Here is a 25,817-nt window from a genome sequence, read left to right as displayed (position 1 = left end):
TGAGTGCCTTTGTTTGCGCTCGAGGCATCCAAAAAGATTGCTGCGGGTTTTTCGTTTGAATCGATCACGCCTCGATAAGGAAAATTAAAGCAGCGCGCTGTTAATCCTTTCGTGAATGCGGTTATCTGCTTTTCAAAGCCATATATTGGCTGTTATAGAATGGAATTCGAAATTGATAGAAATTATTTCGTAGACAATTTATTACAAGTACGTTTAATTGGTCGCCGTCAAACTGTAAACTTAAATCATCTTTCAAAATTCCATGATATTTTATAAAAAGCAGGGGCATTTTCATCCCAAATCAATATAATTATCTATCTTGCTGATTACCTTTAAAGTCAGCATTGGCCCAAAGCAAACGAGCGCCTATCAAATTTATGTGCTATAAGATTTCTAGGGTTGAATTGAAATCTTTAACGTTAACGCTATTTTGACAGGCAAGATGACTTGCAATAAGCAGTTAAATACAATAATTGATTTATATCAGGCAAAGTTCATTTTTAACGATTTCCTATATATGTGCATCAAGACTTGTTGGATCTAATTTCGTTAAATTTGCTGGTTGAAATCCATTTAAAAGAAATTACAAAAAATAAACTAAAAAATATATTACTAATTGATTATAACAAAAATTACACTTGCTTATTTTTCCCAAATAATTCAAAAGTTTATTCAAAATGAACGAATATAAACAACACTCATTTATATATAAACTAAGGTAATACAAAAAGCATTGAAAATAAACACCATTTCCTCGCGCCATCTTATAGTTCCCGTGCGATTTTATTTCTTCCTATTTTTTTCTGATGGATCCGTGAAAAGTCGCTACCAACACTGCCTTGTATAACAGTGATTATAGTTTACTCCAAAGTAAATTGGCTGGGGTCTGTCAAACTGGAAACCGCAATGGTCTCGACCGTTGCCGGAAGCTCTGCAAAAAAGCAGTTAGTATAAAGATGACAATTTTTGTTATTAAAAATTACTGATTTCGTAGTAATCTTCTGTGCTGCCAGCATCCTTGCGTGCTGAGTCCAGAGCGTCCCTGAGTGCGAAGTAGCAAACGATGGTCATGTTCAAAGCGGGTTCACCAGTCGCTGAATTGTTCAAAATTATTAAATATTCGGAGAACAGAATATTCAATTCATCCAACCTTTGGAATTGTAAAGTCCATTGGGGTTTGCGGCATTCTTTCTGAAATTGATCCTGAAATCAGCAGGGATATCCTTGGCACCAGGCACTTTGTAGTTCTGCAAATCATTTTATTGTATTAATACTAATTAGTTGGCAATTCTATTTAAAATTTAATTTTCTGGTACCCAAGTGCGAGTGTTCAGAAGACGACCTGAGTCAGGGTCGTACTTGAGCTCCTCGGAGAGCCAGTAGCCCATGCCCATGACGAAGGCGCCTTCGATCTGGCCAACGTCGACCCACGGGCTCAAACTCTGGCCAACATCCTCAATCAGGTCGACCCTTAGAACCTGGCGTTCTCCGGTTAGAATGTCAACCTCCACCTCGGCAATGGTGGCCCCCCAAATATTGTACTCGGACAGCTCCTGGCCAGGTGTGAACCTGTGAGGGGAATCGATATAAAAAATCAAATTGTCTCGTGAATAATGCGCATCGATGACTTTACATATGGGTTGCGTTCAACTCAACAGTTTGAGCGTACGCCTCCGCCACGACCTGTTCCCAGGTGGGATCTCCTTCCATGCCCTGTCTGACTGCATCAAGACGCTCCAGCAACTTCTGACAGCTCTTCATGGCAGCCTAGGGTTATTTCAAATAAGTGAAAAGAAAATTCACTCATTTTTTTATATTTGGCGATCGTACGTACTCTTTGGATTTGTTTCTAAATATTTTTTCAGCCACTAGGAAAGTCCCTTTTTCATTAAAAATATCCCATAAATAAAATAGATCCATTTAAAAAATATATATTCAAAATATAAATATGATCGTGGTTCCAGCCAAGACAAAAGAGACTCATTAGTGTTTTAGATTGTCTAAGAGGGAGATGCATACAATTTTGAATGACTTACGTATGAAACGTTTTCACTGCCAACGCTACCTCCGGTCACCATTCCATTGTTTGCCACCACATTGTTGCTTGGTTTGACGGATATTTTTGAAAGGGGAATTTTCAGGGTGTGTGCAGCGACTTGAGCGACCTGAGTGCAAATATTTGTAATGACCTAATTAAATTGGTTTCAATTAAATACCTTGGTATTCATGCCCTGTCCCATCTCGATTCCGCCGTGCGAAATCGCGACTGAGCCATCGCCGTGGTAAATGGAAACCATGGCGCTGAAGTTTCCTGCGCAGGGGAAGCGGTACTGCATGGGCACAATGGCCATTCCTCGCTTCTTCCACCGATTCGCCTAGTCACTCCAAATTAAAATTCTTTGTTAAATAAAGAAAATCATCTTCTATACCGCATTAAAGGCTTGGACGTTGGCCTTGCGGTTGTCGTAGTCGGCCGATGTCTTGAGGTCTTCAATCATGGCAGGCAGCGGGGTGTCCATCTGGGGCATGTTGTTCAGGCGCACCTGAAGTGGGTCCATTTTGAGCACCCTGGATACGTGCTCCATGATCTCCTCGATGAAAGCCACCCCTTCGGTGGTGCCTGGGCCGCGGCAGGCAGCATTGGTTGCCTTGTCTGTCTTGATTGCTTCCACTTGCATGTTGAAATTGGTCGATTCGTAGCAGTTTTGGAAAAACTTGGGCACGTCATAACCAGGCGATTCGTTTACCGTGTAGCCGCAGTCCATTTGGCACGTGGAGTTGATGTATGCTATCTTTCCTGTAACGTTGTCCACTCCGACCTTTGAATATGACATGACAAATATTTTCTTATGGTAGCAGATATGAGTCTATACTTCATAGTTGTTGACGTAAGGGAATCTTTTGCCGAACACTTCCATGTTGCTTCCCAGGCTCATGACAATTCTGACAGGCTTTCCGAGTTTGTCTGCGGCCAGGGCGCACGCAGCAGCGACGAGAGCAGGACGCGTGATTTTTCCACCATATGCTCCACCGAGTCGACGAACTGTTATGTTGATTCTAATAATGCAATGTTAGCAGAATTATACAATAATGAAGGCAATATTCAGCTCACGAGCTCTCTTTGATATTTAGGAACTCCGCGATTACTTGCTGCACGTGGTCCATCCACTGGGTCGCGCTGTAGACATCAAGACCGTCCTCAGTTGGCACCACCAAGCACGTTTGAGTCTCCATGTGCATGTGGTATTGGGAGCCGATCTCAAAAGTGCCATTGAACACAATTCCAGCTTTCACTATAATTTCTTTTCTTACTAGCTGGAATTTTTTATTTGTTATAATTGCCTTTGTCCTTCTCTTTTTGCTCGTCTTTCTTCTTGACTACTTTCATTCGGTCATTAACCACTTTCGTGACATCCTTGACCGAGAGCACCGGCTTTTCGGTTTTCGCGTATGTGACGCTGACCAGTCCAGCGCCCAGAATTGCCGTGGTTCTGCTAGTTGCAACAATCAAGCCAACAACTTGACCAGCGTACTCCACTTTTCCACTGCAAAAGACCTAAAAGAAAATGTAATATTAAATTTTGATCTTGAATACGAGTGTATTTTTTGTTATGAACATAAAACATTGAACAGAACAATTTTACTATTTACAAGTTTCTATTTATCATTTTAAATAAAATTAAAAAAAAATAAAACTTTGAGCAAATAAGGCTCTGCCTGATTCCATACCTCTTCCACCTCCGGGAAGAACATGCTGGGTGGTGCGAAATTATTGCTTCCAGGCACGTCAGACGCTTGAAAGAATGCAACGACGCCTTCTGTGGCAAGAGCGGTTGATGCGTCGATCGAGGCGATTGTGCCCGTGGCTTGCTTTGTGAGCACAAAGGCGCCGTGCAGCTCACCGGGCCGCTCGTAAATATCGTTGGTGTACTCGGCCTCGCCGGCAGTTTGCGCGTACGCCTCCAGCTTGGGAATTGGCTCGTTCAGTGGGTAAACATTAGGGTTTGTCTCAAAGTCCTGCTTTCCTGAGGACAGCGGACGCACCAGATTGTCGGCGCCGGAACGCTTGTTTGCAGCAACCTGAGAAAAGAGTGATAAAAATCAAAAGCTTAGAAGATCATCTTCAAAAGATAATATACCCTGCTTGGATCAAGGCCGAGAAGGAACTTGTAAAAGACACCCTGGGCGACCTGCTTCCTGAACTCGGGGCTAGCGTCGATCAGTTGGTTGTCGGGCTGCAGCTCGGCTGCCAGGGTGCTGATTGCCCCTTGGACGGTGGCTGGGTCCAGTAGGTTTTTTCCCATCAGGTAGTTCTCCGTGTTGGTTGCGTGATGCTGCAAAATGGAGGATAAGCGAATATTTCTTAAATCGTAATATTTTTCCTTACAAAGTCCGGATTGATGCCACAGTAGACGATGCGGGGCTGTTGGTCGACGGTCCAGTTGGTCGTGTCTGAGACGTGGATACAAAATCCAGCACTAACGTATGCGTGAGCATTTTGCTTCCGGGGCATTACCTGAGGATTTTTTATAGACACGACTCTCTCCAGGCAAAATATTTTATGAATTTTACCTTGAAAGTCCTGAAGTGGTGATTGTTGTCGAACGTTGGGAACGAAATGTTTTGGATCACTTTTCCAGCCATCTCCTTTCCGAGAAAATCGATCAGGTTGACGTTCTCAGAGGTCGTTGGGTTGGACACTGAATAGGTTCATGAAGAAGGTTAGGGTAAGGTAAAAAAAGACTTACGGATGTTCAGCGTGGCACCGACAGCTTCCAAAATTACGAAAATGTCTGAAGGAAACCCAGGTTCGTCTCTCTTGAGCATAAGGTTCCCTGCAAGCGTTCCGACCTGAAACAAATATCGGTTCTATCACCGTTCAAATCATTCAAAAGCGTGTATCCCACGTTTCTGACTGGTGTGTTGGCAACCAGATCAAGGTGCTCGGCGAGTTTTGCGAGGTACTCAAAGCCAGCGGTGTTGGCTTGCGTGCGGAACGTGGCTATCGCCTCTGTCAGAGTCACGTTGGCGCCGACGGTATATCCTCCAGAAGTGGAAATGGTGCGCAGCTCGGGCACATCTTTGACGTCGATGCGGGCGTCAAACTTGCGGTTGTAGTGGCGGTAGACGCCTTCAGCCGTGTTGCCGGCCGACAACTGGTAAACGGTCGCGCCGAGCGAGCCGATAACCGAGAAGAGTTCGTCAAGCGATGCCACCTTGTACCAGTTGGCCGCTGGCACCTTGACAGACTTGTGCTTGACCTCCTCGAATGTCTCCTTTTTGCACGAGCCGGAGCAGATTTTTCCAGTTTTCGAGCAAATTTTGTTCAAATCCTTGTGATGTTTGATTAAAATCATTAAGAATGAAATTAAAGTGATTTTTACTTCGATGTCGGCGCACTGCTGTTTCATCAAGGGAGTAGCGTCTGACGCGAGGGCCTTGAAGGCGTCCAGAATGGAACGGTAGCCTGTACAGCGGCAGATGTTGCCCCCAAAAGAGTTCTCAACTTCGGCCATTGTTGGAGTCTTCCCGTCGGCCAATAAACTTTAAAAATTGGGTTAGAAACTTAAATTCTAACTGCTATCGCCTCTTTGTTACGAAGTTATGCAGCATGCTTCAGTTCCGTGCTACACAGGTTGCCTACTTCAGTTTCATTTCAACTTTATGATAATGTGAAATATTAAATTTTTTATAATAAAATCACAATGGCTTAATAAAACAAGTAATAAAATATGGATTTTAAGAGTAATAATCTTCATGCTTCTACTGATATTATTTGATTAAAGTTTATAGGCGCCCAGAAGAAAAAAATTCGGCACTTTAGAAATTCTAGTTGGCATTCGTTTGTTGGTAAATGGCTAAGAACTTAATTCCGACGATGAGCAGTTCATTAAATTGGCGTGCCAAGATTTATATCATAACATGGTGTAATTTTAGATGCATATTTTATGAAAGAAAAACAATTATACATACCTGTACATATTCATGACCATTCCGGGTGAGCAGTATCCACACTGGGTGCCATTGAATTTGGCCAGGTTGGCTTGCGCCTGGTGGTATCCATCGCGCTTGTTGCCAATGCCCTCAACCGTCCTGATTTCCCATCCGTGGCACGCGAAGACCGGCACCAGACACTGTGACGCGAGTTAAGATTTATTTATTCGCGTATTGGCGAGCAAGAAACAATATTTTTACTGAGTTGACGGACAGGGTTTGCTTTTCTGCAGTGATAGGGTGTGTGATGGTTGCCGCAACAACGCACGCCCCGCATCCTCCCTCGTTGCACATGAACTTGGTCCCCTTGAGTTTGGCCACATCGCGGATGTACGTGTTCAACGACGTCCCTTCCTTTATCTCACTTCCAACTTTTCATCTGTGTCAGCAGTTATATTTTTTTTTATTTAACTTACCCGTAACCTGTTTTCCATTTAATTGAAACGTCACCTCCAGTGCAGTTGGGATCGGCTCCCCAGAGCTTCAGAAAGATTTTGTTAGTTCCACTGAGCATTTGGCTAGAAAATTTTGTTACCTTTTTCCAAACAGGGAGTTCCACATTTTGTTCTTGCTACTTTAGCAGAGGACAAAAGTGGTTATATAATTTTAAACACAACCCTTTTTATACCGAGTCATTTGATTAATCAAAAATTTGATACTGTCTTCTCTCGTTTGATTGGTTTTTCATATTGATGCATCTGATAACAAGCGTTGATTGCTTTTGTCACATAACACTGCCTTTGACTAATCTTGGATGGATCAGTCGATTTTGTTTTTGGTTGTTCGATTGTTTAAACACTTAACGGGAAATTTCACTGTGAATTATCTCTTAGATAATGTGCTCAACGCGATACGATGCACGTATCTGCGTCGGCCTAAATATTTTGCCACGTTTTTGTTTTGTTTTATTCTATTTAACGATTCATACAGCATATATATATATATATATATATATATATATATATATATATATATATATATATATATATATATATATATATATATATATATAAACAAATTCAAATTATTATGAAGTAAAATTGAAACGAAAAACTACCCAGAATAAAAGAAAACTGTTTATGAGCCACATTCCGTCAAAGCAACAAATTTCTGTCCGGGGGTCGATGGATTTTGATGAATTTTTATTCCGGTAATTTGGCCCTAATTGTAATACAATAAAATTGAGAAAACTCCGACTTTCCAATTTTTGCGGGCTTTGCGGGCGTTAAAGGGTCAAAATCTGGGAATTTTGAGTACTTAACAACTTTGCTCAGGGTGGTCCTAGAACAAAAATTAAAAAACCCGTAAACTCGTCTTAACAAGACAAACAACTTTTACATTGACCTCAAAGTGGTAGGTCAAAGGTCAAGGTCATAAAAATTGATTTTTTTATTTTAAACTCAAATTTGAAAATGAATATATCGAAATTTTTTATTTTTTTCATGCCCATTTTGTAGACCATAAAAAATTAAGCTAAAAACGTTAAAATTTGGAATGGCGTTTTTCCTCATTTTTTTAATAAAAAATGAAAACTTCGAAAAGCCTTGTTTTTCGAAGCTGGTAAAAAACGATGACCGACCAAATCTCGACTTCTAGTCATCCGAATTTAAAAAACCGCATACCGTTAGACTCCTCTCGACGTCTCTAAGTGCACTAAAGGGGTATAAGACCCACCAACCCCCAACCCCCTTTTAACCCCCTCAATAACGTGAAATTTAGAATTTTTCGTCTGTTTCAACACCATTGCACGACGTTGACGAGTAATTGTCTTCTTCAAACCAATTCAGTTACTTAGTTCACTTCAAGTCGAGTCAAAAGGTACTTAATTTTTGTTAATAGGACCACTACAATCCGAGATTCGGGTGCACAAAGATTTTTATTCTAAACGCGATGCAATAAAATTCTGGATGATCGACCAAATCTCGACTTCTAATCATCTGATTTTGAAAAACCGCATACCGTTAGACTCGTCTTAACATCCCCAGGTGCATTAAAGGGGTATGACACCCACCAACCCCCTACCCCCTTTTAACCCCCTCAATAACGGAAAATTTAGCATTTTTTCGTCCGCTTCAACACCTTAGCACGACGTTGACGAGTAATTGTCTTCTTCAAACCAATTCAGTTACTTAGTTCACTCAAAGAAGAGTCAAACGGAACTAATATTTTGTAAATAGGACCATCACAACCTGAGATTTAGGTGCACAATGTTTTTTTTATCGTGATGGATGCAATAAAATGCTTGATGAGCACCAAATCTCGAATTCTGCACTAAATGGGTTGATGGTTCTGGGAAGCTAGAAGCCAAATATGGGTATTTGGGGTCTCCATTTCTGTTTTCAGTGTCTCAGAAGTGGTTAAATTACACTTTTCCGCACAAAAATGAATACAAAAATAAACGCTCGGGATGGGGTGTGTATTAGGGGTGTAATGGGATTGCACCCTTTAATCCCGAAAGGGATGTCAGGGCAAGTTGAGTGGCGTGCTGTTTATTTTATAATTGCGACGAGATTTTTAGCGCCGAATTCGAGATTTGGTGCTCATCAAGCATTTTATTGCATCCGTCTCGATAAAAAAACTTTGTGCACCCGAATCTCAGTTTTTGATGGTCCTATTTACAAAAAATAAGTTCCGTTTGACTCGTCTTTGCGTGAACTAAGTAACTGAATTGGTTTGAAGAAGACAATTACTCGTCAACGTCGTGCTAAGGTGTTGAAACGGACGAAAAAATGCTAAATTTCATGTTCTTGAGGGGGTTAAAAGGGGGTAGGGGGTTGGTGGGTCTCATACCCCTTTAGTGCACTTAGGGACGTCGAGAGGAGTCTAACGGTACGCGGTTTTTCAAAATCAGATGATTAGAAGTCGAGATTTGGTCGATCATCCAGAATTTTATTGCATCCGTCTCGATAAAAAAACTTTGTGCACCCGAATCTCAGTTTTTGATGGTCCTATTAACAAAAATTAAGTACCTTTTGACTCGACTTGAAGTGAACTAAGTAACTGAATTGGTTTGAAGAAGACAATTACTCGTCAACGTCGTGCAATGGTGTTGAAACAGACGAAAAATTCTAAATTTCACGTTATTGAGGGGGTTAAAAGGGGGTTGGGGGTTGGTGGGTCTTATACCCCTTTAGTGCACTTAGGGACGTCGAGAGGAGTCTAACGGTATGCGGTTTTTTAAATTCGGATGACTAGAAGTCGAGATTTGGTTGGTCATCGTTTTTTACCAGCTTCGAAAAACAAGGCTTTTCGAAGTTTTCATTTTTTATTAAAAAAATGAGGAAAAACGCCATTCCAAATTTTAACGTTTTTAGCTTAATATTTTGTGCTCTACAAAATGGTCATGAAAAAAATAAAAAATTTCGATATATTCATTTTCAAATTTGAGTTTAAAATCCAAAAATTAATTTTTATGACATTGACCTTTGACCTACCACTTTGAGGTCAATGTAAAAGTTGTTTGTCTTGTTAAGACGAGTTTGCGGGTTTTTTTAATTTTTGTTCTAGGACCACACCCTGAGCAAAGTTATGAAGTACTCAAAATTCCCAGATTTTGACCCTTTAACGCCCGCAAAACCCGCAAAAATGGGAAAGTCGGAGTTTTCTCAATTGTATTGTAGTACAATTAGGGCCAAATTACCGCAAAAAAAAAAATTCATCAAAATCCATCGACCCCCGGACAGAAATTTGTTGCTTTGACGGAATGTGGCTCTTATATTTCCTTAACTCTAATTAATACGTTATTCTACGCTCCAAACGTCAATGATGAAGCAATAAATTATCTAAAATCTTACTCTTTATCTCGTGCAATTGCAAAAGTCCTTCAGTTTTCTCAAACTTATAGAGGCCCATCACCTCAAAAATGGGATAGTTTCGCAACTTTTAACGTATTCATAATTAGCAGGTTTATTGATAGTTAAAAAATATTTTCAATTACGAATATAAATTTATTTTAAATAATCTGCATGATTGATTTTTATTTTTAATTCGTGAATCAATCAAATGTAAACTGGGTAGGATCTGTCAGACTTGTCATTGCAACAGTTTCAACGGTTGCCGGCAGCTCTGAAAATTTTTAAAATAAAATTATTGCTACTTAAATTTAAATCCATTAAAAAACATACTGATGTCATAATAATCAGACGCATCTCCAGCATCAACGCGAGCTGAGTCCAAGGCATTTCTCAGCGCAAATAAACACACAATCGACATGTTGAGCGCTGGTTCACCAGTTGCTAAAATACATGAAAAGTATAGGGTGATTCATAATTTTAATTTTAGCCTCCTCACCCTTCGAATTTAGAACGCCAAGAGGGTTAGAAGCATTTTTCCTGAAGTTGATCCTGAAGTCGGCAGGAATGTCTTTCGCACCAGGCACTTTGTAGTTCTAAATTGAAAGTAATGATTTTACTTCGGCTCAAAAGGTATTTTAGATAGTTTACCCATGTCCTGGTGTTGAGGAGGCGTCCGCTGTTAGGGTCGTACTTTAGCTCCTCCGTGAGCCAGTAGCCCATGCCCATGACGAAGGCGCCCTCGATCTGGCCGACGTCGATAAGTGGGCTCAGGCTCTGACCCACGTCCTCGACGATGTCCACCCTGAGCACTTGGCGTTCGCCGGTCAGGATGTCCACTTCCACTTCGGCGATGGCCGCGCCCCAAATGTTGTAAGGTGAAACCTCTTGGCCAGGGGCAAACCTGCACATTCGTATAATATTATAAACTCTTTAAAAATATTTTTAAATTTCCCAAAAACAAAATTTGTATTTTTAATTTTGGCTCTTTGTCCTGTTGAAATAATTTTCAATCCTTTAAAAAAATAAAGGGATGCATTACATGTGCGTGGCAATCATGTCAACGTTTTGCCAGTAGGCTTCCTGCACAAGCTGCTCCCAGGTCGGGTTGCCCAAACTCTCCCTGATGGGTGCGAGACGTTCCAAAAGTATATTACACGCTTTCATGGCAGCCTACAGAGCAAAGAGTTGTTTTATTTAGTAACCATTATTTTACGTTCTCTTGCGGCATTACGTAAGAGACTGCTTCACTGCCAATGCTGCCTCCGGTTACCATGTTGTTCGCCGAGGTCAGAGAGGTGCTGGGCTTGATGGAAATCTTACTCAGCGGAATCTGCAGGATGTGGGCTGCAACTTGAGCGACCTGTTAGAAAATTCATCATTATTTAGTACTTGGTTTTTTTAAAGTAGCAAAAACATGTTTCAATTTTTGGCGAGAGAGCCGAAATTTTATTACAGAAGAGTTATTTTAGTTAATACCCATTAAATTTAGATAATTTGGTTACAAAAAAAATCTCTAAACAAAACCCACTAACTTGTGCAGCTACTTTGTATAATGCGCTGCCAGTGTCTCTTCGTCTTGAGCCGCGTTATAAGGAGTTTGTTGCTATGCTGCGTGAATTTGTACATCAAAAACAGTTTTATAGTGCTGAAGAGTATTTTGATTGTGTACAGAAGTTGTAGCAACTTCAATTTTTCTTTTCTTTTTGAGTGAATGTAACTGAATGTTTGATTTGCAATTGGATGTATGTGGTTTATTGCATTACTGTGTTAAATTATGTGCATGCCAAAAGACAAATAAATTATTATTAAAATTAACTCTCGTCATCAAAAACTTTTAATACTTCTTACAGAGCATTCCAAAAAATTTACCTTTGTGTTCATGCCTTGGCCCATCTCGATACCTCCATGCGCAATGGACACAGAGCCGTCACCGTGGTGGATGGACACAATGGCGCTGTAGTTTCCACCAACGGGGAAACGGTATTGCATGGGCACAATCGCCATCCCCCTCTTCTTCCACCTGTTTGACTGGTCAAAAATAATAAAATTGTCAATAACCATTAATTTCCGCCAGAACCAGTTCACATACAGAGTTGAAGGCCTGGACATTGGCCTTGCGGTTGTCGTAGTCAGCCGACACCTTGAGGTCATCGATCATGGTAGGCAGCGGGTTTTCCACCAGGAGCATGTTGTTCAGGCGCACCTGCAGAGGGTCCAGTTTGGTCACCCTGGCGATGCGCTCCATGATCTCCTCGATGAAAGCGACGCCCTCAGTGGTGCCAGGACCACGGCAAGGCGTATTGGACGCCTTGTCTGTGCGGATCATCTGCACGTTCATATTAAACGTGCTTGAATCGTAGCAGTTGGGGTAGAAGGCGGTCAGCTCAGGTAGTGGGGCTTCGTTGAACGTGAAGCCGTTGTCCTGGAGGCACTCTGAGGTCAGGTACTCGATTTTTCCGTTCGTGTCCACGCCGACCTAAAGGGAATATCGGATTTTTTCATTTTATTTTATGCATGAAGAAGTTTGAATATTATTTTGTAGAGTCATTGAGCATCTATAATTAATGATTTACTACAAATAAAATCTTACCTCGTAATTGTGAACGTAAGGGAACCTCTTGCCCATTGCCTCCATATTAGTCCTCAAACTCATGACGATGCGGACAGGCTTGCCTAGTTTGTGAGCAGCCAAAGCACAGGCAGCGGCCACCTGGGCTGGTCGGGAGATTTTGCCCCCGTAGCCACCGCCGAGACGGCGAACAGCAACGTTCACGCTGTATAGGATGCGTTTTTATCTTTATTTTTCCGGCAAATAATTATGATTTTATTACGTGCTCTCGGTGATGTTGAGCACTTGTGAGATGACTTGCTGGATGTGATCGATCCACTGCGAAGCCGAGTACACATCGTAGCCGTCTTCGGTAGGCACCACGACGCAAGTGTGTGTCTCCATGTGCATGTGGTATTGGCTGGCAATCTCGAAGCTGCCGTTGATGTTGAAGGCAGCTTTCACTGAAACATCGGAATAATAAAATATATCGACCGTTGCATTGAAATCATTTTAAATTTCCGTTTTTATTTTTAATTACAAATTACTATTTATCCGAATGCTATTTTCTGTAAATACACTGTACAAATTGTATTTCAGTCATCTGGAAATCACATAAAACCTCTCCTAAAATCTAAATCATTTATAAAAAATTTAAAATGTAAAACATCCAAAACACAATATTTATAAAATATATATTATTTAAAATTTTTAGAAAAATAAAATCTTTTCCCTACCTTTTTCCTTTTTTACTTCGCTTTTCTTGACAACGTGCGTTCTGCTGGTAGCCGTCTTCATCACCTCTGCGACCGACAGAACCGGCTTTTCACCTTTTGCGTAAGCAACGCTGACCAATCCGGCTCCCAAGGTGGCCGCCATTCTGCTTGTGGCGACAACCAGACCCACGATTTGACCAGCGTAGCGCACTGGTCCACTGCAGAAAACCTATTAAAATGAATTAAATTTCAAAGTCTTTTTCGCTTAGTTAAGTTAGACTGCAGTGACCTCTTCATCTTCGACAAATAGGGGAAGAGTCTGCGGGGTGAAAGAGTTGGTGCCAGGAATGTCGGCTGCCTTGAAGAATGCCACGACTCCGGGGGTGGCGAGGGCAGCTGAGTCGTCAATGGACGTGATTGTGCCCGTGGCCTGCGTAGTGAGCACGAAAGCACCATGTAACTCGCCAGGTCGCTCTGGCAGGTCGTTGATGTACTCTGCCTCGCCGGCGGTTTGCGCGGCCGCCTCCAGCTTGGGAATTGGCTCGTTCAGTGGGTAAACACCAGGGTTTGTCTCAAAGTCCTGATTTCCCGAGGACAGCGGTCGGATCAGGTTGTCGGCGCCGGAACGCTTGTTTGCAGCCACCTGAGTGAAAAACGTAGATATTATAATAAAAGGCCAGATTATTCCTTTTATTATATACCCTGGTTGGATCAAGGCCAAGCAGGAACTTGTAGAAGACACCCTGGGCGATCTGCTTCCTGAACTCAGGGCTGGCGTCGATCAGTTGGTTGTCGGGCTGCAGCTCGGCTGCCAGGGTGCTGATTGCCCCTTGGACGGTGGCTGGGTCCAGTAGGTTTTTGCCCATCAGGTAGTTCTCCGTGTTGGTCGCGTGATGCTGCAAAATGGAGGATAAGCGAATATTTCTTAAATCGTAATATTTTTCCTTACAAAGTCCGGATTGATGCCGCAGTAGACGATGCGGGGCTGTTGGTCGACGGTCCAGTTGGTCGTGTCCGAGACGTGGACGCGGAATCCGGCGCTTACATACGCATGGGCGTTTTGTTTTCTTGGTGTGATCTAATTTGCAAATTTTAGACAGTTGTTTTCAATCCATACGAATTTTATTTAACCTTGAAAGTCCTGAAGCGGTGATTTCCATCGAGTGGGTCAAAGTAAATGCTCTGGATGACTTTTCCAGTCATGTCGTAGTTTAAGAAATCAATTATTTTAACGAATTCATAGCCAGTAGTGCTGGTATCTGAAAAATATCTCCTGACAAACAGAATTGAAATAAATTCGGAAAACTTACGAACGACGATGGAGGCATCAGCAGCCTCCATGATTACAAAAATATCTGAAGGGAACTCGGGGTGATGCTTCTTGAGCATCAAATTCCCAGCAAGTGTTGCAATCTAAATTTCACATTTTAACTTTTAACCAAAAATCCATTCAGATAATCTGGTTCTCACATTTCGGACTGGCGTGTTGGCAACAAGGTCGATGTGGTCAGCGATCTGGCTGAGGTACTCAAAGCCAGAGGTGTTGGCCTGAGTTTTGAAGGCTGCGATGGCCTCGGTCAGGGTGGTATTGCCTCCGATTTGGAAGAAGCCGCCCCCCGCGACGACGCCCCTCAGCTCAGGCACGTCCTTAACGTCGATGCGGGCGTCGAACTGGCGGTTGTAGTGGCGGTAGACGCCTTCAGCCGTATTTCCGGCCGACAACTGGTACGTGGCCGTGCCGAGCGACGCAATCACCGAGAAGAGCTCGTCAAACGATGCCACCTTGTACCAGTTGGCAGCTGGCACCTTCACAGACTTGACCTTCACTTCCTCGAACGTGTCCTTCTTGCACGAACCCGAGCAGGCCTTGCCCGTCTTCGAGCATATTTTGTACAGGTCCTGAATTTCATTCTCCGTGAGACGAGAAAAAAATATTAATTTTTTGTGTAGTGTATACCTCAATGTCGGCGCACTGTTTCTTCATCAAGGGGGTGGCGTCCGTCGCGAGGGCCTTGAAGGCGTCCAGGATGGAACGGTAGCCTGTGCAGCGGCAGATGTTGCCGCCGAAAGAGTTTTCAACCTCAGCCATGGTCGGGGTTTTACCGTCCGCCACCAAACTGCGGAAATTTAGTTTAATCCATATGCAACCTGATTAGCATCGCTGTCGAGCAGATTGCCTAACTTCATTTCTTGCAGGCGTTTAAATAAATCTAAACGAAAACTTTACCGTATCCTTTTTCGATTTTATAAAATAATGGTCAAAACTGTTATCAATAACTGACAAATAAGGCCCTTTTTAATTTATACTATTTCACATCAATTGGACATCTGATATGCTCACCTGTACATATTCATGACCATTCCTGGCGAGCAGAATCCACACTGTGTGCCGTTAAATTGCGCCAGATTAGCCTGCACCTGGTGATAGCCGTCACGTTTGTTGCCAATGCCCTCCACCGTCCTGATGTCCCATCCATGGCACGCGAAGACCGGAACCAAACACTTTGATCAAAGTGTCAAGTTAATATCTTCTCCTCACACACATTTGATTAAAGTACCGAGTTGATGGAGAAGGTTTTTCGCTCCCTTGTAACAGGGTGTTCCGCGGTGGCAGCGACAACGCACGCTCCGCAGCCTCCTTCAGTGCACATGAACTTGGTTCCCTTAAGTTTCGCCACATCGCGGATGTACGCGTTCAAAGACGTGCCCTCGGCAATCTCATCACCAACTGAATTAATTAAAAAAATATTGTTAAGCTTTCATTTTAAATATGTTACAATGTTTGCAAATAAATTGAAAACTTCTGTCAATATTAAAGTGCCAACAATTTTAGGAAAATTTGAAGTGAATTTAGGTCATATGATCACTCACCGGTCACTTGATTGCCATTGAGCGTAAATGTCACCTCTAAAGCGGTTGGAATGGGAGCCGTAGGTTCCGTGCTGGACGATAGTTAACAGTTTTATTTCTTATTTGATATAGTGTAAATCCCATGTCATCAGTTAAAAGGTATATAATTTTTAATTTTCGTTCTACTTTTAAAGCGCAATTTCTCGTGAGTAACTAAAAAATCATTAATAAATTTTCCACAAGCAAATATAAAAATATTGGTATTAAATTTCCAATGTTTTGTTAAGTGCTAATCACTTACCTTCCGAAAAGTGCGTTCCACATGATGCTGCGCACGTGCGTCCTTTCAACTTTTGAAGAGGACGGTGATTGCGATGATTTTTAATTCGCTGGCCCCGTTTTAAGGTACGTTTGTGGCATCTTAATCAAGATATGAAGTTAGTATCTTGGTGAAGCAGCAAATTCAGGCAAGCAAAATGCTGCCAATGCTTTTTCGGCATTGTTATTTCTAAATTCAATCCTTTGAAGCGATAAGATAACAATAGATCATTAGGTACCTTGTCACATAATGCAACATCACAAGAAATTAATTATGCAATTGTTTTTCTTGACTGCAAAAACTTGCCAAGAATTAATTTCCCAGTTTTTTAGATGAACCTTTTTTCGTCTTTTTCCCGTATTGCTAATATGAATTAAATAGTATTCCAACCACGTTTTACTAAACAATTTCATAATATTTAATTTCAAATAGTTTAACTAGGCTGTAAGTCTCGGTAAGAATAAATATATTTTATTTGGTTTATTGTCATTTATATTTTTCAGTTTTATTCACAATATTTTCGTGTATACTGACTGACATTATGACTTGCAAAATTGCACACAAATAAGTTATCACACTTCGATGCTTTAGATTATCACATTAAGACAACAGCGATAAGGGTATATGATGGTTTCTTCATACAAATTCTGTTGAAGCATCCCTTTTGATTTGAGAGGAACAAAGAAACAAACATGGCAAGAATGAACAATCCATAAATAGATGAGGAATAAATATAATAAAAGGCGAGCCGCCTTTTAAAGAAAAGCCAATGTTGTGCTTGGATATTATTTAAGATCTGCTGGTGGACGGCTTTCCCTTTTGAATTATGTGCTGCTCCTCGTCGTTCTCATCAGATTCGTCTTCATTGGGCGAAACCCTGATGGCCTCGTACCAGCGATTTGTCAGGTCAGTCATCTGCGATCGACAGTCCTTCAGCTCCTGGAATTAACGCCATGAAAAATCATTTGCATCATTGTGGGAAAATTCAGTCTGCACCTGTTGGGTGAATCTTCTGGTGAAGAACGGAATGAAATACTTGTAGTCCCACCACGCGAAGCCACGTGACTGTGTAAATCCAACTTCATCCTCCTCGGTCATCTCAGAAATGTGCTCCGAGTCCAAAGCCTGGCCCTTTTTTGGATTTTTTTTTTCAACAAAAATTAAAATATGCATTAGTTTTCTTACCATTTCTCTGGTTTTGCTGATGATCAGCTCTTTGGCTCTGCTGCTTCTCCTACGCCGTCGCCGACCACTCTTCTTTGCTTGCAGAAACTGAACAAAATTATATTTTAAAACGTTTTGAAATATTTTTAAAGTTTCAATTGTACCTTCATCAGGGGCATGGTTGATCCTCCAAAGAACATAGTGGTCACCAGCACAATCACCAAAGTCGTGGTCACAATCACATGTCTGCTCTCTTCGCTGAATTCCAAGTGAAGAGACAATGCGTACGCAATCGCACCCCTCAAACCTGGACATTATATTTTATTTTAGGCATGGCTAAATCAATAAAATTTCAAGAGCAGCGAATTAAAATTTAAAATTTTTAGAAATTTGCAGCAAGTATGCGGAATAAAAAAAATATATATTTTATCTTTCCAGAAAACTCTTATTTTAAATATTGTTAAACAGTTTGTAAATAAAATTTTCCTGTGTAGGGGTTGATATATAAGAGGTGAACTGACCGCTAAACCACATGATAAACATCATTTTGGGCGTGATTTTGTGCTCGCGGAACTTGTTGACTAGAGCTGCCAGAGGAAAGATGTTGAGCGCCCGTCCGAGCAGACAAAATACCAGGCTCCAGATAACAAGAGCCGGCTCGAGTCGGTGCCGGAAGCTGAAGATGGCCAGGCCGAGGTAGGCGAAGACGCACGTCTCCGCAATGAAGGCGAGTGTGCGCATCGTCTGCTGCATCGTGATTTGCGTCACCGTCGAAAGGTTGAAATGCGTGTAATGCGACATGACGATGCCGCAAAAGAGAATAGCCATGATTCCTGAAAACGAAATATTTATGAGTGCACTGACAAATGACTTAAAAACTTAAAAATCGAAGTTTTTATTTTTTTTTGATTGGATATTTTTCAAAGGGGTCTTAATTATTCCACACTGTTCTTGATTAGGATTCAAGCAAGCTGGAAACTGTTGTTTGAGGAGAACTGTCCATAAACGTTAATTTCATACATAATCACTACTGCAAAAATCATTAAAAGTCGACCTTTAAATTTGTAACTCCAAGGCACCCCAAATTTTTTTTATAAAATTGCCTTCTCTTTTCGTTGATCTTTTTATCAACTTTAGATTAAGTTTACCTAATTTGAATCCAACTAGCCCGATTTTTCAGGGACACTCCAATGTCATATTTGACCTTAATTCAGAGTATCCTAAACTAAAAAAATATATTTTTGACATAACTTAAATTAGAAGGCAGAAATTTTTATTTGTCTCACCTGAGAGGTGAAGTCCTTCAGCGAGTGCATAGGGCGCGTAGGTGAAGACCAGCATCATTCCAAACTCGAGTGAAGGATTCTTGCGCAAGTCTGCGTGTTTCAAAAGAAGCGCGCTCACCAACGCGAACAACACTCCGATGCCAGCAGAGGCGAAAAACATCATGCAAAACCTGCGCCACAGAGTTTGAAAAAAGTCTGAAAAACTTTTCCAAGCATTAAAAATATTTGCACTAGTATGTGGTCTAAAATTTCTCGTGGTAGGATTATTTCAGATTTCAGGCAATTTAAAATGTTTTTAGGCAACAGCATCTTTTAACACTAATACAGTAAAAAAAATTGTCACTCCAAACCTTCCAATTCCTGAGATGAGTCCCTGTCCAGGCGTCATCTGCGCGTCTGTCGAGGCCGACTGAAGGACAGTGGAGGTGAGCACGATGGCGACGGCGTCATTGAGGATGCTCTCACCAAAGACCAGCATGTTGAGCACCGGATCAACGTCCAGCGCGTGGAAGATAGCGACGGTGGCTACCGGATCGACGGCAGAAATGAGCGAGCCAAACGCCAGACTCTCGACAAAGCTCAGTTGGTAAGCGACGTCGGCGACGCCCAGCATGTAGACGCCGCCGCCGATGACTACCGCTGAGATCAGGGTGCCGAAGATGGCAAAAACCTGTAGAACAAAAGTGATTTGTGGATGAGAATTTTGCTCGATGAGCAGGAACGCTGTTCTATATAATTTAATTTGCATGCAAGAAATCGTAACGAGCGCCTGACGGGCTCTGTATTGGTTGGATCTGTAAATTCTGCACACTGTTGGAACGGCCAAGTCATTAGCTTTCAGAAATATGTTCAATTTGACTCTTTGGAATCCATCAGGGGGCTCAGGATGCACCCTGAAGTCTGATGTGCCTATAATCTCGTTCCTGATCGCCCTGAAAGTGTCATTTTTTCTTTCCAGAATATAGTAATGATTTTTGTTACCAGGATGGAGCCAATGTTCTGGAAGAAGTTTCCCTTGTGCAGGTTGTAGCCAGACTCGAAGATGATGGGCGGCAGGAGGACGAGGAAAAAAGCAGTTGGCGAGAAGGCCTCTTCGCGTTTCCAGTTGGCGATGTTCTGATTGGACATGAGGTTGATCACCAGGCCGATCAAGGCACCGAGGAAGACGATGACCACGCTCTCAGGCAGGTACTGGAAGTTGACTAGCAGCATCAAGTGGATCAGCAGGATGCACAGCGCCAGCACGCACAGCACGAAGAAGATGGCCATCGAGCTGTTCTTCTCGGCCTCGGCGGACCCCATGTCCGGCAGCACAGGGTCTGGAGGAGGCGTGGTCGTCGTGTTGGCCACTGAGACCTCAGGGGTGGCTTCGGCAGCCGGTGAAGACGAATTGTTGCTCGGTTCCGCAGGCAGTGGAGATGGACTCGTATCCCGTTTGTCACGTTCGCCGTCCTTTCCGAGCAGGACATGCTGCCAATCATAGTTGTCTGAATCCACTGAGTACTCCTCATCTGCGTAAAAGGATTTTAATATTGTTAAAGTTTGGTTGCTGACTGATAAAAGCACAATTCTGACGAACCTTCCTCTGCTAGGTCATATTCCGCAGAGGCGAGCGCGATGAAGGCGCAGAAAATTAGTACGTGGTACTTCATTTTCCATGTGTTACCACATTTCCCTCATTACAAAATCGTCCTTTCCTGTTGGAGTGTCAAAATGATGAAGATAAATTATATAATACGTGTATGCGTATATTTGGATGGAATGTTCTGCGCATGCAATTTTGAGTTTTATATATCATATTTAATTATGTTTTGTAGTTGATCTCGTGAAAATATTTAACATACCTTACTGAGTGTTTGTGTTTAGTGTCAAATTCGTGAGGACCAGCCAGCCTGATATTTCAATTTTTTGTTTACTTTCACTGTCGTGTCTCCTCACATCAGCAAGCGCCGTGTTTATCGACCGGCTGACTGACACGGGGACTGGTAAAAGGACATGCGCAAGAGACTATTATAATGCTTATCTATTTTCTATTTTTCATCTTATTGGTTTTCAACATAGTATTTTAAAAAATTTGTATCACGTAACCAAAACTCTAACGCTTGAAAAACCAATATTTTACCGAAAACATTTTTCAATTGTATTATTGTTTTGATTTTGAGGATTGAGGTCATGCAATAATTAACACCTGGCGTGTTAGCACCAATTAGCACTATTATGACTTCATTCGTTCAGGTTGAGCGAAATTAAATTACCACAGGGTTTACTGTAAATGTTAGCTTTTGAGAATTTTTATTTCGTTCAACGTACAATATGACGAGACACTAATAATTATTTCCGATACTGAGAATCAAGCTGCGGCTGCAAAATAGTTAACATTATTCAACATAGTATTGGTCGGCGCGCATCTAGGATGTGCAAAAAAGTAGTACATTATCCTTAAATGATATTTGGTAGGACCATCCAGTAACTAGATGCAAATCTTGCGTTGGCTTTGCACTAAATAATACCATGTTTCAGGAGGGCTGGCTTCTGAGAAAGTTACAAACTTAACTTGGTAAATTAAAATGAACTATACGGCGCATTTGTTTGATTTTCGATTTGACTGCTAAAGTGCAATCTAAACATTCAGACCTCGAATGGCAGGAGATTCAATAATTTAAATAAAATGAACAATAATAGGAATTCCGATTGATAAGTACGCTTCTGGTAGCCTTCACACCTGGCTGTCTTCCGATTTGATTTCAACGTCAGTTTTTATGGACAACTCGATCTCTCACACCTGAAACAGATCAAACAGTTTTAATTATTTTTTATTCTCACAATTGGTCTAAACATTCATGTTTTTAAAACTAGTCAAAAATACAACGCATGCGCTTAATATATTTTGCATTCAAGTTCTTTAAATTTACAAAAAAAATTTGGCCTAGTATAAGATGGCTGTAACAGACAAACATTCTTCTACATAAAAATTATTTTCAAGAAAGCGTCAAAGCCACATTCAATAGTACAGTGCACTTTCCTGTTTCTTTTTGTACATGCACCATTCAAATATAAAAGCGTGGGAAGAGCACGTTCCCAAGGTGGCAACAAATATGTCTTTGTCATTGTAACTGTGCCCCTCTCAAATTTTTAAATTGTCATTTCACTAAGGATCACTTGAATAAATAAGTTTGTCGTTCTCACGCAAGATAACGGTTGAAATTTGCCAAAAAAAAAAACGGGTAAAACCAGTGGTGAAAAATTGAATCATTCCTTTTTCCCTCAGTTGGTCTCGAAACTCACCTAAGTAAATCGGAAACTTTCTCAGGGCGGCGCGTCTTACTTGGCAGCGCCGACCAGCTTCATGAGGCCTTCAGTGGACATGGACTTGGGTCGCTCGATGGGCAGGCCGAGGGCGCGGTCCCAGATGAGCGAGGCAAGCGTGCCGAGCGCACGCGACACGCCAAACAGTACCGTGTAGTAGTTCATCTCCTTGAGGCCGTAGTACTGCAGGATGACGCCCGAGTGTGCGTCCACGTTGGGCCAAGGGTTCTTTACCTTGCCAGTCTCCATCAGGATGGGCGGCACCAGTTTGTACAGCTGCGACACCAGCTTGAACAGCTTGTCGTCGGGTAGGTGCTTCTGGCAGAACTCGCGCTGGCACGAGTACCGCGGGTCTGTTTTACGCAGCACCGCATGACCGTAGCCAGGCACAACCTGAAATATAAATAAAGATAAAATTAAGAAAAGATTAAAACGTCAAAATGTGTTTGTTCCGAAGATATAAATTATATGGAAGTTGATTAATTCGAATGGAGTGAAAATTTACGTCAATTTTTAAAACCAAAAATTAAAAAAATAAAAACGAAATCAAAAATATTTCACGTATTCTGTTTGTCTTTTTTAGGAAATTTATTTTCGCTTGAATTTCTTTAAAACACCTACTCATTTTATGATAATAACACATAGAAATGAAAACGATCAAGAATAGTCAGGTCCTCAGCATTTTTTTAAATTTATCCCATATATCATTCCATGGGTTATTAAATCAGAGGGATATTACGACTATTTTTAATTTTACAATCGTGTTTAATTGGCAAAAAACAACTTTTTATAAATAATGAAATAAAAACCCAGTAAAAAATACAGACCTGTCCAGACTTGAGCGTGTTCCAGATGAAGTCTTTGAGCTTTTCGTCGGAGAAGTCGCCGCCGAGCTCCTTCTGCGCCTTGGTGAGGAAGACAAGCACCTCCTGGTTGGCGAGACCGTGAAGCGGCCCTGCCAGGCCGTTGATTCCGGCCGCAAATGAGAGGTAGGGATCAGAGAGGGCCGAGCCGACCAGGTGCACCGTGTGCGCGCTCACGTTGCCACCTTCGTGGTCGCTGTGGATGGTCAGGTAGAGGCGCATCAGTTCGATGAACTCGGGGTTGTCGTATCCCAGCATCGTGCTGAAGTTGTGACTCCAGTCCTTACTTGTGTCGATTGCGCCCAAACCCTGTCCATCACGGTACATGTTCCTGGGAAAAGATTAGTTTTAAATGCATTGCCTAAAAGTGCAAAGATAAGAAAAATAAGCGGCAGGTAAACGACGACTTTCGTAATGCCGCTACGTAAGGTGAGCGCGGACTTTTTAATGGAATTAACTAGTTGCCTTGCTACGCAGTAAGCATTCCTTCACTGTATTTTTAAGCATTCTACGTCACACAAGTCGCTTCTTGGCTTTTTAATTTTCTTATTGTAATTTAAGTTAGTCTTCTTTGAGGTAACATCAGAAATATTTTGACAGAAAATAAATTCAGGCAAAATATTTTAGATAGTATTTTTTGTCCCATGTGCATGACTAATAACGTAAACCTGACCTAAATTTAATTTTAAACCAGAGAGACTGAATAAAATTGAAATAGGTTGCGGTTTGTCAATCTTTAAATCTCAAATCTCTGTAAAATCACTTTGCTCAAGCTCCTTTTTAAATAGCATTAAGAGAGAAATACACACGCAGGTATTTTCACGAATTTTAAGTAACGAAAAGATCAGCTTTGCACGCAAATGTTAAATTTTGAATGGAACATGTTAAATAACTAGGGCTATTGTTTTTAGATGGTTTATTTTCCGCAATTTTCAAAAATTTATGACTTTTAAGCGCGAAATGTGACTTTTCGGGGTTAAATTCAGAACTATGCAAAAAGGACAAAACTGGTGGGGGTTTTCTAACTGTTTTTTTGCGCAATAACACAGTGGCGCATTTTTGCGCATTGCAAAAATGGCAAACCCTGGTCAAAACATGTTAGAAGAGACGGTGTATTGCTAAAATTAAAAAAAATCGCTATTTATATACATAATAAATTTTAGGGGTAAAGGAGGCTGCGGTGTTTTACTGGGCAGCCAACATCGGCAGCGTCCCCCGTTAAATATTTTTGTGCCCAGAGTCCAGGTCTATTTGTAACATAGGAATAGGAATCTCGTGTCTTGACCGTTTCAAACCCTTATAAAAAGCAACTTATAAAAAGAGATTCCTCTATGGAATTGATTTGAATGCTTTATAGCCCCCAAAATGTAGATTTGTCATTTCAAGAACAAATTATAGATACTAAAAATTGAAATATTATGTCAGAGACAATCTGATTGCCATTTACAAGAAATTATACTTTAACTTGGAACTCCCAACTTATTTTTAAAAAAATATATAGCTTTAAAAAGGTCATTTTGAAGTTTGCATGCCATTGATTTGTTAAGTAGAGAACTTTCCTGTCCTACTATCATGGAAACCCCGAAATTTAAAAGATGAGATAAAAAAGAAATTAAATCGTACCCTAATATCACAAGTTCACCAAAAACAAAATTTAAAATGTTAGAAATAAAATAATTTTCTTGTTATTTGAATTTGTAAACATCACTGTTGATGGAAATTAAATATTAATTTATAGAGTTCATTTCCAAACGCGCTTACTATGGTCGAAAGAAATTAAGACATTTAAGAAATCGTTACCTGTAAATGGCGGCGGCGATAACAGGCAGCTTGGCGATCAGGTCCATCGAGTCCTCATAGACGTAGTTCCAGTACTTGGATTTGTGGACGCCCTCAGAGTAGGCCTTGGCAAACTTGCTCTCGGCGTTGAGCGCGGTGATGGCGGCGCTGAACTGCGACATCGGGTGCAAGTTGGTCGGGAAGTTGTTGAGCATTGTGACCACGTGTGACGGCAGACCGGCCCTGTTGGCCCACTCCTTGGACAGCCACGCGACCTGAGCGTCCGTCGGCACGTCGCCGGTCACCAGCAGCCAGAAGAGGCCTTCGGGCAGCGGCTCGTTGCCGCCTGGCGCCTTGGGTAGCATCTTCTGGCACTCAGGGATCGAGTAGCCCCGGAAGCGGATGCCCTCATCAGGGTCCAACACTGACGTCTCCGTCACCAGACCTTTGATGCCGCGCATGCCACCGTACATCTAGAAAAGACATGAGCATAATTTAAATTTTAAATGTTTAAAATATAATTTGCATTTGAAATGTGGTGCAAAATACTAAAGTGTTTCTTTCTTTGCTATGTATTTCAAGCGTTTTTAGTGAAGGAATAAAGGAGTTGCTAAATAAAAAACCTTAGACTACGTGTCTACATAATTTTTGTACAGTTTCACCGTCCGAGGGTCTCAACTTCGTAATTAAAATAAGCAGCATTATTAATTAGAATCTTTTAAAATTGATATCAATAAAAAACTTCCTGATTGCTTTGACACGTTTTCTTTCCACACGATGACCGCATTTTCATTTTTATTGATTTTGTTTTTAATTCATGCACAATACTAACCATGTCAACGGTGACGTCGCCAACTTTGGTCGCACCAAACTCCTTGCGGAAGGCCTTGACCTTCTCCTGCTCAGCCGGCACCTTCTTGGACAAAACATCTTTCAGGTTGGTCACCTCGCTCAGCTGTCTGGCGAAGATCGTGGCCACCGGCGACAGCTGCCGAATTTCAGTCGCTCTGCAAGACAACGCGCGGAACAGGGCCATTCTCGACCTCTCGCCTCACCTCAGACACCTTTCCTAATTCAATTTACGGTCGCCGACGAGTCACGAACTGACAGACTTTCCCAACCTAACACGGTTACACGCGGGCACCCGTCAGTTTGGCGTTGGCGTGTGATAGTGATATGACGCTGGGCTACTCGCGTA

At 41.7% G+C, this 25,817-nt stretch overlaps 4 protein-coding genes across 5 annotated transcripts; all 4 read right to left on the bottom strand.

The window, feature by feature from the left end:
• Positions 1–648: 648 nt before the first annotated feature.
• Positions 649–6,673, bottom strand: LOC135936796 (uncharacterized). The gene is made up of 22 exons (XM_065479747.1): positions 6,530–6,673; positions 6,411–6,475; positions 6,196–6,365; positions 5,974–6,134; positions 5,385–5,544; positions 4,908–5,333; positions 4,749–4,851; positions 4,573–4,700; positions 4,388–4,516; positions 4,140–4,334; positions 3,730–4,080; positions 3,343–3,556; positions 3,113–3,311; positions 2,874–3,057; positions 2,430–2,819; positions 2,217–2,375; positions 2,037–2,165; positions 1,634–1,767; positions 1,317–1,569; positions 1,151–1,247; positions 984–1,094; positions 649–931 (listed from the first exon to the last, which is right to left on the bottom strand). Exons 1-22 carry the CDS (start codon positions 6,553–6,555, stop codon positions 861–863), a joined length of 3,855 nt encoding a protein of 1,284 aa, XP_065335819.1. The 5' UTR covers positions 6,556–6,673; the 3' UTR covers positions 649–860.
• A 3,247-nt stretch (positions 6,674–9,920) lies between these two features.
• Positions 9,921–16,226, bottom strand: LOC135937537 (uncharacterized). Its single transcript, XM_065480689.1, has 22 exons — positions 16,204–16,226; positions 15,924–16,003; positions 15,611–15,780; positions 15,394–15,554; positions 15,010–15,169; positions 14,523–14,951; positions 14,363–14,465; positions 14,184–14,311; positions 14,002–14,130; positions 13,754–13,948; positions 13,342–13,695; positions 13,074–13,281; positions 12,620–12,800; positions 12,379–12,562; positions 11,878–12,264; positions 11,658–11,816; positions 11,020–11,148; positions 10,828–10,958; positions 10,437–10,689; positions 10,285–10,381; positions 10,119–10,229; positions 9,921–10,059 (listed from the first exon to the last, which is right to left on the bottom strand). The coding sequence occupies exons 1-22, from the start codon at positions 16,224–16,226 to the stop codon at positions 9,989–9,991; spliced, it is 3,843 nt and encodes a 1,280-aa protein (XP_065336761.1). The 3' UTR covers positions 9,921–9,988.
• A 444-nt stretch (positions 16,227–16,670) lies between these two features.
• Positions 16,671–20,657, bottom strand: Nhe1 (Na[+]/H[+] hydrogen exchanger 1). 2 transcript variants are annotated; one of them, XM_065479067.1, is made up of 10 exons: positions 20,516–20,657; positions 20,251–20,368; positions 19,653–20,182; positions 19,022–19,341; positions 18,672–18,841; positions 17,907–18,218; positions 17,550–17,692; positions 17,407–17,493; positions 17,218–17,352; positions 16,671–17,160 (listed from the first exon to the last, which is right to left on the bottom strand). In XM_065479067.1, exons 2-10 carry the CDS (start codon positions 20,321–20,323, stop codon positions 17,011–17,013), a joined length of 1,920 nt encoding a protein of 639 aa, XP_065335139.1. In that variant the 5' UTR covers positions 20,324–20,368; positions 20,516–20,657; the 3' UTR covers positions 16,671–17,010. The 2 variants fall into 2 exon arrangements, with proteins under 2 accessions (XP_065335139.1, XP_065335140.1); XM_065479068.1 differs by having other exon boundaries at positions 20,521–20,653.
• A 276-nt stretch (positions 20,658–20,933) lies between these two features.
• On the bottom strand, positions 20,934–25,805 carry LOC135936024 (probable citrate synthase 2, mitochondrial). The gene is made up of 5 exons (XM_065478697.1): positions 25,452–25,805; positions 24,641–25,092; positions 22,805–23,171; positions 21,957–22,370; positions 20,934–21,453 (listed from the first exon to the last, which is right to left on the bottom strand). Exons 1-4 carry the CDS (start codon positions 25,653–25,655, stop codon positions 21,993–21,995), a joined length of 1,401 nt encoding a protein of 466 aa, XP_065334769.1. The 5' UTR covers positions 25,656–25,805; the 3' UTR covers positions 20,934–21,453; positions 21,957–21,992.
• Between the last annotated feature and the right edge of the window lie 12 nt (positions 25,806–25,817).

Source organism: Cloeon dipterum, chromosome 2 (assembly GCF_949628265.1).
Source record: "Cloeon dipterum chromosome 2, ieCloDipt1.1, whole genome shotgun sequence".
Taxonomy (NCBI): domain Eukaryota; kingdom Metazoa; phylum Arthropoda; class Insecta; order Ephemeroptera; family Baetidae; genus Cloeon; species Cloeon dipterum.
The sequence above is the reverse complement of the archived record's forward strand: the minus strand, read 5'-3'. Positions and strand labels throughout refer to the sequence as shown.